This window comes from Ips typographus, linkage group LG9, assembly GCF_016097725.1.
Source record: "Ips typographus isolate SLU linkage group LG9, UJ_Ityp_2.0, whole genome shotgun sequence".
Taxonomy (NCBI): Eukaryota; Metazoa; Arthropoda; class Insecta; order Coleoptera; family Curculionidae; genus Ips; species Ips typographus.
In genome coordinates, this window is record NC_138430.1 from 5,727,418 (window position 1) to 5,742,972 (window position 15,555).

At 33.2% G+C, this 15,555-nt stretch overlaps 1 protein-coding gene across 1 annotated transcript in view; it reads left to right on the forward strand.

Moving 5' to 3' along the window:
- Nucleotides 1-1,130: 1,130 nt before the first annotated feature.
- Nucleotides 1,131-15,555, forward strand: part of LOC145733359 (adhesion G protein-coupled receptor E3-like) — a 29,515-nt gene continuing 15,090 nt past the window's right edge. Inside the window, exons 1-2 of the mRNA XM_081986124.1 lie at nucleotides 1,131-1,290; nucleotides 3,687-3,851. Of these exons, the coding sequence (XP_081842250.1) occupies nucleotides 3,694-3,851 (158 nt within the window). The 5' untranslated portion in view covers nucleotides 1,131-1,290; nucleotides 3,687-3,693. The remainder of the gene's footprint in view (nucleotides 1,291-3,686; nucleotides 3,852-15,555) is intronic.

The following is a 15,555-nucleotide window of genomic DNA, read 5'->3' on the forward strand; positions in this document are numbered from 1 at the left end:
TCAAAGAACAAATTAGTCAGTCACGTGCAGGTGCTGCTCATTTTTTCTTAAAAAAAGGTCGACAGTAAAAGCATTTTGGGGCGTCTCTGAATAGTCGAAGTAGTCAATCTAGTATATATTGAAGTTTCGTGTTTATGTGAGCTTTAGAGGGGGATTTATTTTTGTTCGAAACCCTTTTTTGAATATATTTGTAGTACCAAAGAGGAAACAACTTTTCTGTAAATAATTCAGAAAAGTTGTTTCCCCTTTAGTACTACAAATATATTATCAATTTAAAGTAATTACTTTAATTACTTGACCTTTAGTAATTTATTTATTATAAAATACCGCTTGAACTATCAAAGCGACGAAGGTTAGGAGTTATCTAACAATACAATTATTGTATGCAAATGTGGAAATTTATGTTATGTGACAAATCCACATGTGTAGTATAATATACCAGGTGTCCAAAAGCACCCTGGACATAGGAGATTAACATGGAAAAAATGGGGGTATGATAAAATTAGTGGCAAAATAACGTCATTAATTTAAACTTTGTACTCGTCCTAATGTGAACTGAAGGGGAAGACCAGAAACGAACGTATTTTATCCCGCAACGTTTTCCTTTAATCTTATGTTTCACCAGCAATTTCCATGCAAATAACCTTTATGAAGGCTGTAGAAAGAAATCTTATTGGGGTGAATTAATATCTATTAAATCCAATAATTAATTTAGTTGTTATTATTACCTCGGGAGAGTAGGAAGAACGTTTCAAACAATATCCACTAATCGAATCAATATTCATTCCACTCTATTATTGTATAAACTGACAAATTTGAAGAACAGAAAACATTGGTTGTATAGTAAAAATCTCATATCACAGTCATTAGGGATATGAGTTTTCTAATAATATACCAAATCAATCATAAATAAGCAATTTACTTTTATTCTTCTGATAATTCACCTTGACGAGGCGTAATTTCATGGCGTTTTCTATTTATATAAACTCAATGAAGTATGAATTAAGCTCTGACCTCTCCAAACATTTCCTACGGAACATAATAATTTAATGCAAGACGTAACAGGCGCCTTTTGTTGCGCATGACATGTCCCCGTCATAAAAGCGCTCCTTTTCCACCAATTCAATCCAATTGTTAGTTTGCGCCGCGTTTAAAACCTGGAAGCACGATGACGCCCGGCTCCACGATCACGTTCTGAACATGTGGCGTGTTTTCAGCGTGGCTTTACCGAAGTTTTGAATGTGACGCGCTCTTTACTGTGACAGTTGAAACAATTCATTCATTAAAAAGGTAGGTGGTATTAACAATATTTTTAAATTTTTTCTTTGAAAATAAATAAAATATAATTAAAAAACGGTTATTTAGATTTTTCCATTCACCAACGTATTATCACACTGTCTGGCGATTTATTCAGAAAACGTGATCTGACTGTTAAAACTGGCTTTAACACGCCACATAAGTCGTGGTTTCAGAGAGTTTTTTCATTGTGAAAAACGTCCAAAAAAATTCCCATTCAAATTCGTGCACGATTCAGGAATTTCAGATTTGTTGAAAAAGCTTCTATTTCAGTTCCACTTATTTCACTCAACCAGTTCAGAGATATTCAATTATGTTCGTACAATTGAACTGTCAATCTGGACAGGAACCTCTCTCATTTCAAATTCAAAATGTATTTTTAGGGGACAGAGCTCGTACAAACAATAGCCATCAAATCATTTTGCATGTCACCACATTTTTTTACGCTCTTTTTGTGTTCTTGTATGATTAAACGTGCTTTTAACAAAAGATAAACCAATACAGACACTTAGTCGAAATGAATTATTTATGCTGTAAGTTCTCAGTTATTCAGTTTCTACAGAGCACGTAGGTCACCTTTAATTATAGAACGTGCCCAGTTCCCTTTTGCAATTTATCTTTCGATGGGGAAACAAAGGTGCGGTTAATGGGGCGAAAATATGCCTTAAACGACCCTGTCACATGTAACGTTATTAGTTTCACCAGTACAACTTTGAAAGCGTATGGGAAAGTGATAATGTTGTGGAACATTATTTTGCTACAAAATTCAAACAAGAAAATTCGTTTAATTATTTTGGTTTTCGTTTTTAAATTCCACAAATTTGACTTGTTTGATCGACCAAAAATGGTTGTCGTATAAGACGTTGCTGATTTTTAATTAAATTCTCCAACAATTCAGTGTGACAACAGTACAACAAACAAAATATAACCAGTATGTTTGCACGGTTATCCCTTGCAAACACAGCCTAAACGCCTAAATAAATAGCCAAAAGGTTGGTAAATATAATGCTTTATACGTACGTTATAGTAAACAGTTTTAATTTATATGTGAAGTTGATCGGTTAAATGTCACGTGGCTTCAGTAATAATAAATAGAAATTATGTAATAAAATAATTCTAAAATTTTTTGGAAAGTTTCAGATAACTGTCAAAGTATTTGACAATTTTTGGCAGGTTTTTTAGTAGTATTTAGAGGGTTCAGGCAATTTTAGAAAATTGATAGGTTTTAAATACGTTCTTTTCAGTAGAATTTAGAGCTCTTTGACACTTTTGCAATGATTATGGCAAATTTAGAAAAAAATAAGGTTCATAGCACTTTTGTAGTAACCTCTAATGTATGGAAGGTTTTCAATAGCTTTTAGAGATGTCAGGCACTTACAAACTGGCAATTTTAGAAAATTGACATGTTTGGAAAGTTTTCAGTACGACTTAGAGCTCTCTGTCACTTTTCCAATAATTATGGCAAATTCAGAAAAATTTTTGAAGCTTTATAGCACTTGTAGAGAATTCTAGTAATGCTTGGAAAGCTTTCAGCAGTATTTAGAGCTTTCTGGCGCTTTTGTAATAAGTCTAGAAAATTTAGAGTTTTTGAAGGTTTGTAGCACAAGTGATGTCTGGAAAGTAATCAATAATTTTTCTATGCTTGAGGCAGTTTCCAAGTGGCAATTTTAGAAAATTGACAGTTTTTAAACACTTGTAGAGGCATCTAGTAATGCTTGGAAGCTTTTCAGTAGTATTTAGAGCTCTCTGACACTTTTGCAAGGTTTTCTATAGTTTTTAGTTTCAGACACCAAAGTAACAATTTTATAAAATTGACAGGTTTTAAACACAAAATAAAATTTGATTATAAAATAGTTCCTTTCTGCATTTTGAGATAATTTTTGTAGTGGTGACATCGCCCTCATTTTGTTAGATTTTTGCTGTTGCTAATCCAGCTCTGCCCTCACATCAGCAATGACTTATGAAAGTGTTCTTTTTAGCATATCACCTTACTCTCCCCTTTTTAAGCTTTTCCATGCAAATTACCTTTCCCTATCAATCGAACGATACTGCATAATTTGAAATTCTCAGCCCTAAAACCGGTCGGGGGAAATCGGCATTTATTCCTCGGGTTTCCTCACGACGCTTTTCAAAGGGAAGGGTGATAATGGCTACTTTTTATCTCTCTCTTTATGTAGCGGAATAAAACGAATTAGGTCTGAATAGAAAATCCCATTAGCCATTAGGCGCGATTAAGTGATAAGTGCTATTAGGGAAAACCTCACGATTGTTATTGCTATTTTTGGGGACTTTGCAAATGGCGCAAATGTGCTCACAACAGGTGGACAATGTCGAAAATTTAATCGGTTGTTTTAACGTAATAGAGCTTTGACAATTTTTTTGTTTATTAGGTTAATCATGGATTCCTTGTACACCGCACGGCTGCATGGATTCTTAAGCTCTAACAGAACTGCCATGGAAACTAATCTAACAGAAGAAGGCGTTTTATCCCTGCTTATCGTCCTTGGAAGCAGTTTATCTCTTGTAGCTCTAGTGTTTGCTTTCATTACGTACAGGTAAGTTTCAAATTGGAATTTAATCTTAGCATACAAAACTGCAACATAATGTTTAGTCCTGTAGATTAAAAATAAACGACGTTCAATCACTTAAACGAAAATAAATATGCAAAAGCTTTTTCGCTTTTATGCTGAAAAGCAAATCATATTCATTGGATCAGAGATACCCAGGATGAAAGTCCTATAGATGCGATGCAAATCAGCAGAGTAAATGGGAAAGTATACGCTTAAAAACACGATATCAGCTAAAACGCTTTAACTTGTGCAAAATAAACGAATAATTTCCGATTTGCTAAAGTGAGAGTTGATTTATTTTTACGTTATAGAATATACATCAGTTTTATGGGTTTAGAACAAAAACTTCTAGTCTGAATATACGTGTTAAAACTTGATTAGCTTTTACACAAATACAAACTGAAAGCGTATTGAAACGGAAATCGAATACAAGAATTCATCGTCATAATTCACCGAAGCCGCATTGTGGAAAATAAATAGCAGACATACAATGACATACAAAACGTCCATTTTCAAAACAGATGCTACGTTGTCGTTTAACCAAAACCACCATATACAATATTCTGACGGTATTAAATAGGAAATTGTTAACATAATCAGTAAATCGTACTATGTGGCAACTCTGTCAGTTGTCATCATGGTTTTTGGTTGCCAAACAGCAATTTGAGTTATTTTGTAACCTTTTTTTATTTCTAATTAAAATTACACACAATAAAAATCTTGAGGTGAACAAAAATAATTTTAATTGTAATCGATCGAATATTTTAATTACTATAGTTCACTTCTCGTGGAAGAAACCGCAGCAGTTTCACTTTAATCGAAGTTATTTTGAAACTCGTTAAACTTTTCGCTCAATATCTTGTTGACTAGTTAGTTTGGACTAAATTTCGCGTCGGAAAACTACACTCTTGTACAAGTTCGAATAATTGGCCTAAGCGTTCGAGGCAGAAATTGGAGTGAATCAATAAAGTGTAATTTTATGTCTCTTGAAGCGAAATATAATTACTGATTTTAGAATAGTAATATCGACGACAAAGTAATTGGGAGAGCTCCCTCGGGAATTAAGTTACTTATTTCGCTTGATGGAAATTCCAAACGAATTACTTCTGTGTCAATATTAATTTTTTAATTTTAATAATTCAGATCTTTCGTCCATTTCCTAGAAGGAGATGAATTAATCAAAGTTTTGTTTGTTGATGTTTTACACACTGCTAAGTTGACAATTATTATATGTGACTTTCTGACCTATAAAGTATATATCATTCTATAAATAAATCTCTGTTAGAGCATAATTCTGTCCTTCTTGAAACCGCTACTCCCTTAATGTATGTCCATACTAAATGAAACCCCTAAAATATTCGCATAGTCTATTTATAAAGCTTTTAGCAGTAATTCCTGTTAGAGGAATCATTCATTTTGATGTTTCGCCCTGTTAATGTATTCGTTTGACATTGGAAGGTAATTTCTCTAGAAAATATTGATAAGGGAATATAATTTAACCATTTTATTTAGTGAATCTCTCACTTTTGCGTTCAATATTTCTGAATTAATAAAAATTTGACGTTTGACAGTTGGTTTCTAATGCCTGGTTTATACAGCAAAAGTGGTTTAATCTTCTCGTACTCCCGAAAATAACCATTATACAGGGTGTCAAATTTGAGACTAGTTTTTGGTTAAAAGTGCAACAAACCAGATTTTGGCAAATATCTTCAAAACGGCGAAAGTTACAAAAAATAGCTTGAGATAAAAAGTTTCTAAATGAACCACTTAACCGATTTACATAACGCTAAAACCTCTATGCGGTTGGCTGTATACTGGGTGGGCACAGAAATGTTAGTGGTTTCTATGTTTTGGCCACCCTTTATGAAATTTTCAAGTTACATTTTTTGAGTTACATCACTGGAAAGAGTATTTTAAGACGGTTCTTTTGAGTTGTTTAACCTTCTCGTACTTCCAAAAATAACCATTATACAGGGTGTTCAAGGTTCAGACTAATTTTTTGGTTAAAAGTGCACCAAAGCAGTTTTTGGCACACGTCGAAATACTCCTACTACACCAACTCTTATTTCTAGATATACCATTTTTAATTTTATTTTAATTTGCTGTATAAACCAGGCAAGTTTGTTGTGTTTTTATCACTTTGACAGCTGTTTTTAACAGATTGACAAAGATGTATCTTAAAGCATATAATAATTTTGACAGATCTGTTAGAGTGCTGTATTGAAATTGAAAAATGTCAAAAACCAGTGACGTACTGCCATTTTGTTTTTGAACTTACCCCCATTTGCACTGTGGTACTTTAAGTCTAGCTTAAGTTAACTGTAGCCGAGACTGTGACTTTTTCCATCTGTATTGTTACAGTATGAACCAAACTTAATTTAAGCTGCGCTTAAAGTACGACAGTGCAAATGGGGGTTAGTGCAGTACATTTTTTTAAGAATAGTCTAAGGGTCATATTAATAATCATTCCTTGAAACTTAAGGTAGCCTCAAGGAGTAATAATAACAAGTATTATGGCTACCTTAAGTTTCAAGGAATGATTATTAATATGATCCTAAATAGATAACAAATATATATGATTGGCTTTCATGTCGTTAAGTTCGTTTTTTGCTTGGTGCATTTCTTATTATTTACCACAAATTCCAGTTGGCTTTCAATTGGTTTCAGACTAATTTGGACCACACTGAGCGTTTAGATCCATAGTTTTTTGTTAAGAAATACAATTTTTCAAGGGAGTTATCTGAGCAAATTTGTCGATGTTAATGGCAACTGAGCAGCAAAATTAAACCGGAGACTGGTGCGGTAAAGGCAAAGGCCTAATCTCTTAGATCGCATCCACATTTAGAGACCTTATACCCATCACATGCCTTATGGAGAATCGATATTTAATTTCCTGTCCACACAGGGCTTAGAAGGCAAGTTATGATAAAAAAGGAGGCTTGCCGGCTTAAGCCCTTTAAATAATTAATTTCTAATTTGCTGCTCGATAAAAAAAGCGAAAACCGAAAGGGCAAACGGGATGTAAATCAAAAGATTTTGATTGGATTACTCTTGGATGCTAAAACTTTTTGAATTTAGTTTGCAAACGAGTTTTTTGTCATAAATCAAAACCTTTTTACCTTGCTGCTTTCACTACTCAGTGAATAATTTTGCATATGACTTCTAATTGAACAACAATATATTACACTTCTCTTATTGTTGTGGAATGTTGAGTGTTCCCATTTTTATTCACTTTAGCTAAAGTAAAGGCAATAAATTAGAGTATTATTTCCAAAGCAGTAATGTCAACAGGGCTTTGTTATTCCATGTTGAACGTCTCGAGGATGAATCTTCGGTTATTTTTGGGTAAAAGATGAAAAACATTGCTAACCAAACAGTTACAACTATTAATCAATAATGTTCACTCTTAGGGCTGGTTTCCACATCAAAATTACAGTCAGGTACAAGGTTGTTACACATCTGTTTCGGTCACATACATGTGATAATTATTCCCAACATGCAGAAAATTCAATAACGACTAATCAAACCACAAGTTTGAAACTATTCCACCATGGAAAGGGTAACTTTACTTTAAATTTTCAAAGCCAAATTGCTTGAGCACAATCTCATTTAATTCGAACCGTTGATGTTAACCCAGTTCTCAGACAGTCTCTAATTGGAGGTTAGTAAATGATAACAGACACTCTTGAATGTTGGAGTTCATTTCGGCGGAATGCGCGATAATATTGTATGACTTGAGAGAAATTGGGAGACAATGGATTTTGTACCCAATTCGAGATTCGTCTGCCGATGCATATGCTTTTGTGTCACTATTGAATGTTTGTAGGAATTTGGTAGGGTTTTAACTCAAAACAGAACTTTCCAAATAATGAGTTAAATCCAGTTGACCCAATTACGGCCAGAAAGTTTGAGAATTAATTAAAAGTCCAATGATAATTAACACGACGCTTTTAGAACGTTTAATTGAAGGTGAAATAAGAAACATTTAGTTAGTTTGGAGTAACTAAATGCAAATGTTCAAAAAGTAACAACTACATTGATACTTGTTTCAATAATGTTTGACTCTAAAATTCACCTTTCCTTGAAATCCCTTATCCGTCTATTTCAGTTAAGCCTATGGGAATAAAAGAATAGAAGCACCATAATACAAAGGAAAACAAAGTGAATTGCTTGAGTTAAATCGAGCGTAATATTGGTAGCTTCCTATATTGTTCTATCCGAAGTTAGTTGTTTTTATTCTGGCACAGTTCTAAAACTTGTTTAACCAATTTATTTTGGCCAAAAAATGTTACGGACAATTTAACGCGTTAAAAGCATCCAATACATCACTTTAAGAAAAATAGATCTTTCATCACCAACGACATCTATCTTGGTAAAGTGTACTCGGGCTGAGAATTTCCCGGAACAAAAGCTTCAAACTATCCTCCAAAGCTCTCGTATCCGTTTAATTAAAATCTCGGTTTGTTTTTTCAAAACAGTTTACGTAAATATTAAAACAATTTGCTTAAATTCATTTTTAATATCCACCGGATTAATCCGAGCTGCTGTTTGCCCTTCCAGACAACCTTTGTTTACGAATTGTGTGCTTAAGGACCGCGAAAATTTACTGACATTAAAATGTAATCCTCTGATTTCCATTTCAGTTTTGGTTGGAGATCAGAACTTTAGAGAGATTAGAAAGTGGTTACCATAACAAAAGTTAATGAACTATTAAAAATTCAGTTTTATTAATCAATATATTAATTGAAGTTACCAGTAATATTTGACACTAATTCAGAAACAGTTGATTTGTATTGTACTATAGTAGTTTATACATGGAAAAATCTACTTTACTTCGATTTGACTGCAAATTATCTTTGTATTATAATGCAACATTTTTTTATATAGAAAATAGGATTCTGTATTACTTTTAGACTTATAGATAGTAGAACTTATTTTTGATTTATTTATTGAGCACAATGACACAACAAAAAATCTCTTTTCTTGCTTTCTACTATGTAACTAAATGCTTAAAACTTGTCTGCTATGAAATTCTTGACAATACGCCTAAAGTAACTTGAAACAATTTAAATAGAAATGGAACTTGTGCCCACGAAATTAACTCGTTGCACCTGGGAGACTTGTTTGCTTTGGCTTAATATTCCTTGACACCGAGCCGATTGATTCCCTATGGAGCCAAGTAGTATTCAGGTTTGAACAAACAGCATTGAATAGAGCCGCCAATGGAGATGTATTATTGGCGCTTTGGGATTTGTTTACTCATTGTGGGGTTGAATTCAAACAGTTTCCAATTAGCGAGTCTCTATATGCAGTTTGAGAACATTTTGATCAGTATTACACCAACGTAAAAGAGGAAAGAGCTGAAAATAATATATGGCTGGTGTTCCAAAGCCTAAGTGCATCTGTAAAATATTATCTGGAGCGTAAATTGAAATGGATGGCTTTTGGCAAGAGCAGACAATTTTTTACTGTCAGAAGGACTATTACGTTATCATAATTTTAAAGAGTATGATGGTCACGTGTTTTAAAAACCATCTTTTAAGTCCAAATTAATTTAACCTACTGTATTGACTATTTTAACAAACGTAATAAAAATAAAAAGGTGGTACAGATTCTTCCATATGTACAAGCCATTATAACACAAAAGCACACAATCTATTTCTGGTCAGTTCCAACCTCTCCAGAACACTCACCCTAAAAACCAATAGAAGCTTTTTCTCCCGGTAAGTTTTTATTTGCTTGAAACAATTTAGGGGGAAAGTTTGCTCAGGCCTAAATTATGTTACTTTGCCGTTCTATTCCCCTAATGAAAATTTACATTATGAGCCAGTGCAAAAAAAAGTTGAAGGGAGTAAACGAAACCTGTTTTAAAATATAGAGAAAATTTGGTAGCGGGAAAAAGTCTAATTCAACCCTCTTTTACCCTTTTTTTGGGTCCGGCTCATAAATTTCATTGGCAAACCCCTATTTTATTAAAGAAAATTATGGGCATATTTTTCGAGATTTATTTTGTATGTGGTAGGTTATAGAATTTTATAAGGTTTAAGAATATATAGTTTTGTTGGTGCAGTTTTTGGCTCAACGTGTTTAATCAAAAATGTAATTTTTCTCTTTCTTTGGTTTTGTCTAAAACAGAATTACTATCGCTGTTCTTTGCTTAATTTGCTATATTTTGCATTAGAACGCGAATTATTCGAAACTTCTCCGGTTGACAAATTGCGAATGGTTTTTGGACGTTCCCCAGATTCTACTTTCAAACAATTTAGCTGGTTTCTCTTTGTGCGTTGTCATTGTTCTTAGCGAAGGGGAATCGTTTTGGGAAAAGCCGAACGGGGCTTTATGGCGACTGCGAAGCAAGTTGATTCCGCCTCTTGACTTTTATAATGGGTCCTTTTTAGCCGTACAAAAGGGTAAATTTACTTTACTCGTTTTTGGGTAATACTGTGGGAAAGTTTAATGCGTAAAGTGGTTTAAACCACCTTCAATCCACTGAAATGGAAAAACTTTTAAATTATTCACTTTACTAATTACTCTGATAACACCCTTTATTGTCCGAAAGTGGGAAGTGGTGATTAGAAATTTGCAATTTCTCACAGACTAATTTCGCTCATCAACCAGCAATTAGGGCATATTACGTTAATAAGACTTGAGATAGCTACTGTAACGATTAAATCGCCTTAACTGGAGTTGCTGTTACTGTTAGATAATGCACACTTGAATTGCCAATTTAATCAATCAAAGTGAAATAAAATACTGTTGGAAACAATGCAAATCAACTTGGCATTTATCTGTTTGATGTCAAAAGTGGAGTTGTGTAAAACTAAACAAACTAATTGCTTTCTGGTGTTGGATTTAACATTTGCATGTAAACAAAGCACTTTCATAGATCTAATATAAACTAGTCCAAATGATTTTGGAGTTTAGAAATGTAAACCAATTCAAACTGACCAAGACAAGATGATTTCGAACAGACAGTGGAAGGTAAATGGGGGAAAACTTTTGTAAGCTTTGCAAATGGAAGCAATATTAATTATAAACGATTTATTTCACTTAAATTTAAGATTAATCGCTCAAAAAAGTGACAAACTATCAACTGTGCTGAGTGAACTACTGAATGATGTCAAAGTTTTGTCACATTCTAATTACACTTAATTACGTAATTTCTTGGCTCACTGGCCGTACAAATTACTTTTAAGTGAACATTACAGTCATCTGAATCCAACCCTAAACGTGGAATAATGATAAAAACGATTTTTTACTGTGTTTTCGCCAAAGCGCAATACCGTTAGCGCTGAAATGGCCTGCCGATTACACCAGTGAACATCTGTGAATTTAAATCGACTCTAAGCTGGGTAGAGCGTCCACAGAAAATGAGATTTGAATTTTGGATACGTATTGAAATAGAGTGATAAATGATTTTCATTTGCGTGGTAATAAATTCTGACTTACGTTACTCGAGTAATTCTATTAAAAGAACAAAATTTAAGTGTAGAAACTGTTAAACCAACATTGCAATTATTCTTAACCATCCTGAAAAATTTACTTAATTAAATAAATGAATGAGGTCAATTATGTTTTCTAGGAAAAATGTTTCCGTGATCTTTAGTGGTTTAAACGAAAGTGGAACTATTTTTAAAACAGTACTAACTAATAACGCACTTATTCCTTTGTTGATTCACTATAAAGAAACGACTGAAAAACAGATGATCGTCAAAGTAGTTTCAATTTTTTTTTTTTGAGGAATCTACATTCAAGAATTCAATTTCGACGGACAAAATTAAGCTGGAAAAAGAATTTCCTACCTGAGTGGTGTATAAGAAAGAAGCCCGTGAAATTTTGCGGTCGGTTGGATATTGCGTTTTTGGAGCCCCCTTTTGAAATGAATTACTTTCTACATTCATGCAGACATAAATAATAACGTTACAAAGTAAAGAGGCTTTTTTCTTGTCTTCACTTTGGTACTTTTTAAGCTGTAACATCACTGATTACTACAAATGTTACATATTAATTAAACTCCTAGCTAGAAAACAGAATTTGCATATTTACTGACTAACTGCTTAAAAGCTTATTGTATGTGCTTGCACTTTACATTTGGAAAGCTTGTCGCTGATTATCTTTCGCATTAATTCCAGTTGTCGGAATAATATTTCGTAGGGGCTCGTTTCACAGAATTAGGCTGAATTCCTGTACGTGCGGAATTTGCTGCTCCTTTTAAACTACACACGAGTATATCACTCAGAATCCACCCTCAACAAAATTATTAAAGTCATTATTTGATTAAATACAGTTGCGTGCCTAGTTTTAATTCCCTTTTAGCTTATCTATATTGTTGTAAATGAAATACACTATTTTCTGGTAAACATGTGCAGCATTTGCGTAAATCAAAGTTTAAAATTGCTGTCACTGTGAGTAAGACGAAGAATAATCAAATTTCCATCAAATGTAATTATCATTTCTTATATCTGTACAAATCGATTCGCTTAGCAAAAAGGTGTCCCAACTAATATAATTTCAGTCAGGACAAAGCCTCCCTTTGCAATCTTCCTTTGACAGATCCGCTCCAAACCCTAAACTTTAATTAAGTCGATTCTACGTGAGTTGTTTGAATGAACTAAATATCGGTCCTATGGCATTGACTGAAAGCGTGAAAATCGTAGTTTCAGGGACTGTTCTGCATTATTTAATTGTATTTACCTTTTTAACAACAAATAATGTAGCATTTATTAGTATATTATTAACCAAGGTTTAAACAGAAACTTTTATTGACCATATGTCAAGTTTACACCGTTGGTAATATGGCGTTTTTTCCACTATTAACCATATTTTTGATGGTCCTTTTATTGAAAGTCAAGTCAAGTATATTTCATATGTCATATGTCTCAATAGACGTTGACATTATTATTTACCCAGGTCAATAATATTTCATTTTTTGTTGTGTTTGTGCCAGACTAGAACTAGAGATTAGACTCTATTTTCGATCTAGGTCAACAACAATTTCTCAAGTTACTAATCGGTCAATAATGATATATTTACCATGTTAGTAGTGGAAAAACTATTATAAGTCTAGAAGAAAACCTCTTAACGCTAAAAGACAGAAATTACTACTTAACTACGTTTTTCCTTTTTCCCAATCTGGCCAACAAATTAAATTAGCAACACGTTGCGGCACCACCCTAATATTGTCCATCAAAAACACACTTTGACCTAGTTATTATTGTTAATTAAAACTCTAAACACTCATAAAACTGTCAGAAGGGGGCTAAATAAGACAAAACACATTACGGCTTTCTCTGGATATTGCGAATTAAAAAGTTTTTGTTGAGAAAAGTCTTAGAAAGCTCTTGACATATTTTTAAGTAAAAACAAGTTAGCTTTTAAGATTATGAATTTAAATTATTTTTAAAGGTTTAGTAGAAATTTTGTTAGGACTGCAATGCGGTTTTACAATATAAAATGGTTGCGCATTTATTTTCACCCAAGAATTCTGGAATTGCATTGTAAAGGGGTTCTTAATTGCCACGACAGCGTGCTTTTACCTTCTATTACCACTCAAACCGGAGAATTTTGCTCTAAAATGTCTGTCTGCCGTAATAGCATCTACTCAAATATGAAAGAAACGTTTGTCGTTATGCGGCTGCAAATTGCTAGTTTTTGACACTTGCAAACTGCGCCATTTTAATGATGTGAATGAAACAGATACGAAGGTTAAGCATCAGTTTTTTTTTGATAAATGATCGCCCAGTCAGTTATTAAATTTTGCCAGCAGAGATCTGCAAATATGCCAGGAGAGCTGTAAATCAATCTTCCTGCTTAGCTGGTAAATTTTATAGAGCGTAACATGATTTATTTGAGCACATTCGAAGTTTCTTTTATTAAAAATCATCATATGAAATGAGCTTTGAAGCTTCTGATACCATTTTTTACTCATCAAAATTGAGCTTCTCGCATTTTGGGACTGCCGAAATATCAATATCAATTCAAATCCGACGAGACCTGAACAGAAGTGGAAAATCTAATAAAGAGTGGAAAACACCCTGAAAACAACACCGGAGTATTATCCAATCCGACCGAATAATCCGCAAAATTCGTTTCGAGGAGTTACTCAGTTCTTTCATCTTTCATGCGTCTATGCTCGTACAAATCTATGTCAGAATTAAGCTCAACTTCTTGGCACAAACGTACTAAAGTTGTATAATTCAGAATAGTGGAAATATCTGACATCTGGAATCAGCAATGAAACTTTTACCTAAATAATCGTATTAGGAAAAGTGAAACAAATCAACTGATACTTCGATCGAAAAGTTTCCGCTTATATTGAAAAAGTTTTAATGGCTTTGGAAATTTCACGCGTAAATAGTATTAAATTTCGTGGATTTGAAAAAAAAATTGGTATTTGTGTTTCCCAACATTTTCGCTTTAATGTTTTGAAATTGGTAGAATTGAGAGATTACTTTGTATTAGGTTTCTTTCTCGTATTATCGATATAACTAAATCATTATCGAACTAGTCATGTATATCAACTCGTCAAAATGCATATCAAGTTCCGAAACCTTGGCAAAGCTCTCCAATTTTGAAGGATTTCCTCCTTGCAATGCGGCAGCATTCTAAATATACTGCCTGCTTGAATATAAAATATTCGGTGGGAACCTTACACTTGCACTATAAACTCAAATTTTATGAATATTTTCCTGGAAGGAAGAAAAATAAAACAAACGTAAGAATATTTTATCCAATGGACACACACTCAATTACTTTAAAATTGGGCACTTTTAAGGTCGTCTAATTAGTGTCCCTGCACCTTAAAGTAAAGAAAAACCTGGGAACGCTTATCAAAATGTTTAATTAGCAAATTGTAATAAAAGTTTGCCAGTTCAGAGAGCACCAAGGAAAAAATCGATAATAACTAATTACATTTTAAGGCAGCTGTTTTCATTGTAGAAAATTTTAATTAAGCTTCACGAAATAGAGGTCTGCTCTATGCAGCTGTTAATTATCGGATCGATTTATGCTCTATGATGTTTTATTTAGTCTTTTTTTAATTAATATATGTTATTGGTATAATAATATACGAGTATACAGAAAGATTTGACATTTTTAAAACAAAAAAGTGCACATGTGCAGTATTTGCGTAAATTACAATACTGTTCCGAGCTGATTTTTTGACCAATCACAAACTAACCACTGTGTTCAGTTTTATGCAATTGTGAGCTTACCATCATTTGTGATATGTGAGCTGATGGAACGAATGTGACAGTTGATCACTTGACCCTTTTATAAGAAAGCCTTGCAAAATACTACACTCCGTTTTGGAAAACTGACATGTTCTTCATCTTTGCCTGTCTCATGCGTCTAGAGTGTAGAATTATTTTAAAATTGCCAGAATCCTGTAAAACTCTTTAAACCATCCAAAAATCTTCTAATATAATCGGAGGCTTTTAGCCTTTACGAGTGACAATAGCGCTCATTGCTATTATCTTCCCATCACAAACTACGAACAAAGCTGTGATTCACAAAAATACTGCACATTTGGACTTTTAGTTTAGACAAGTGTTTTTGTCAACTTTCTACGTTTTGACGTCATCTTCAGTTACTTTGATTTTTCCTATGTGACCATCATCTTGAAACAACTCTAATTTAACTAATGAGAAGTAGTAAATTTATTCGTTGTAACATATTTGCTTTTCAACAA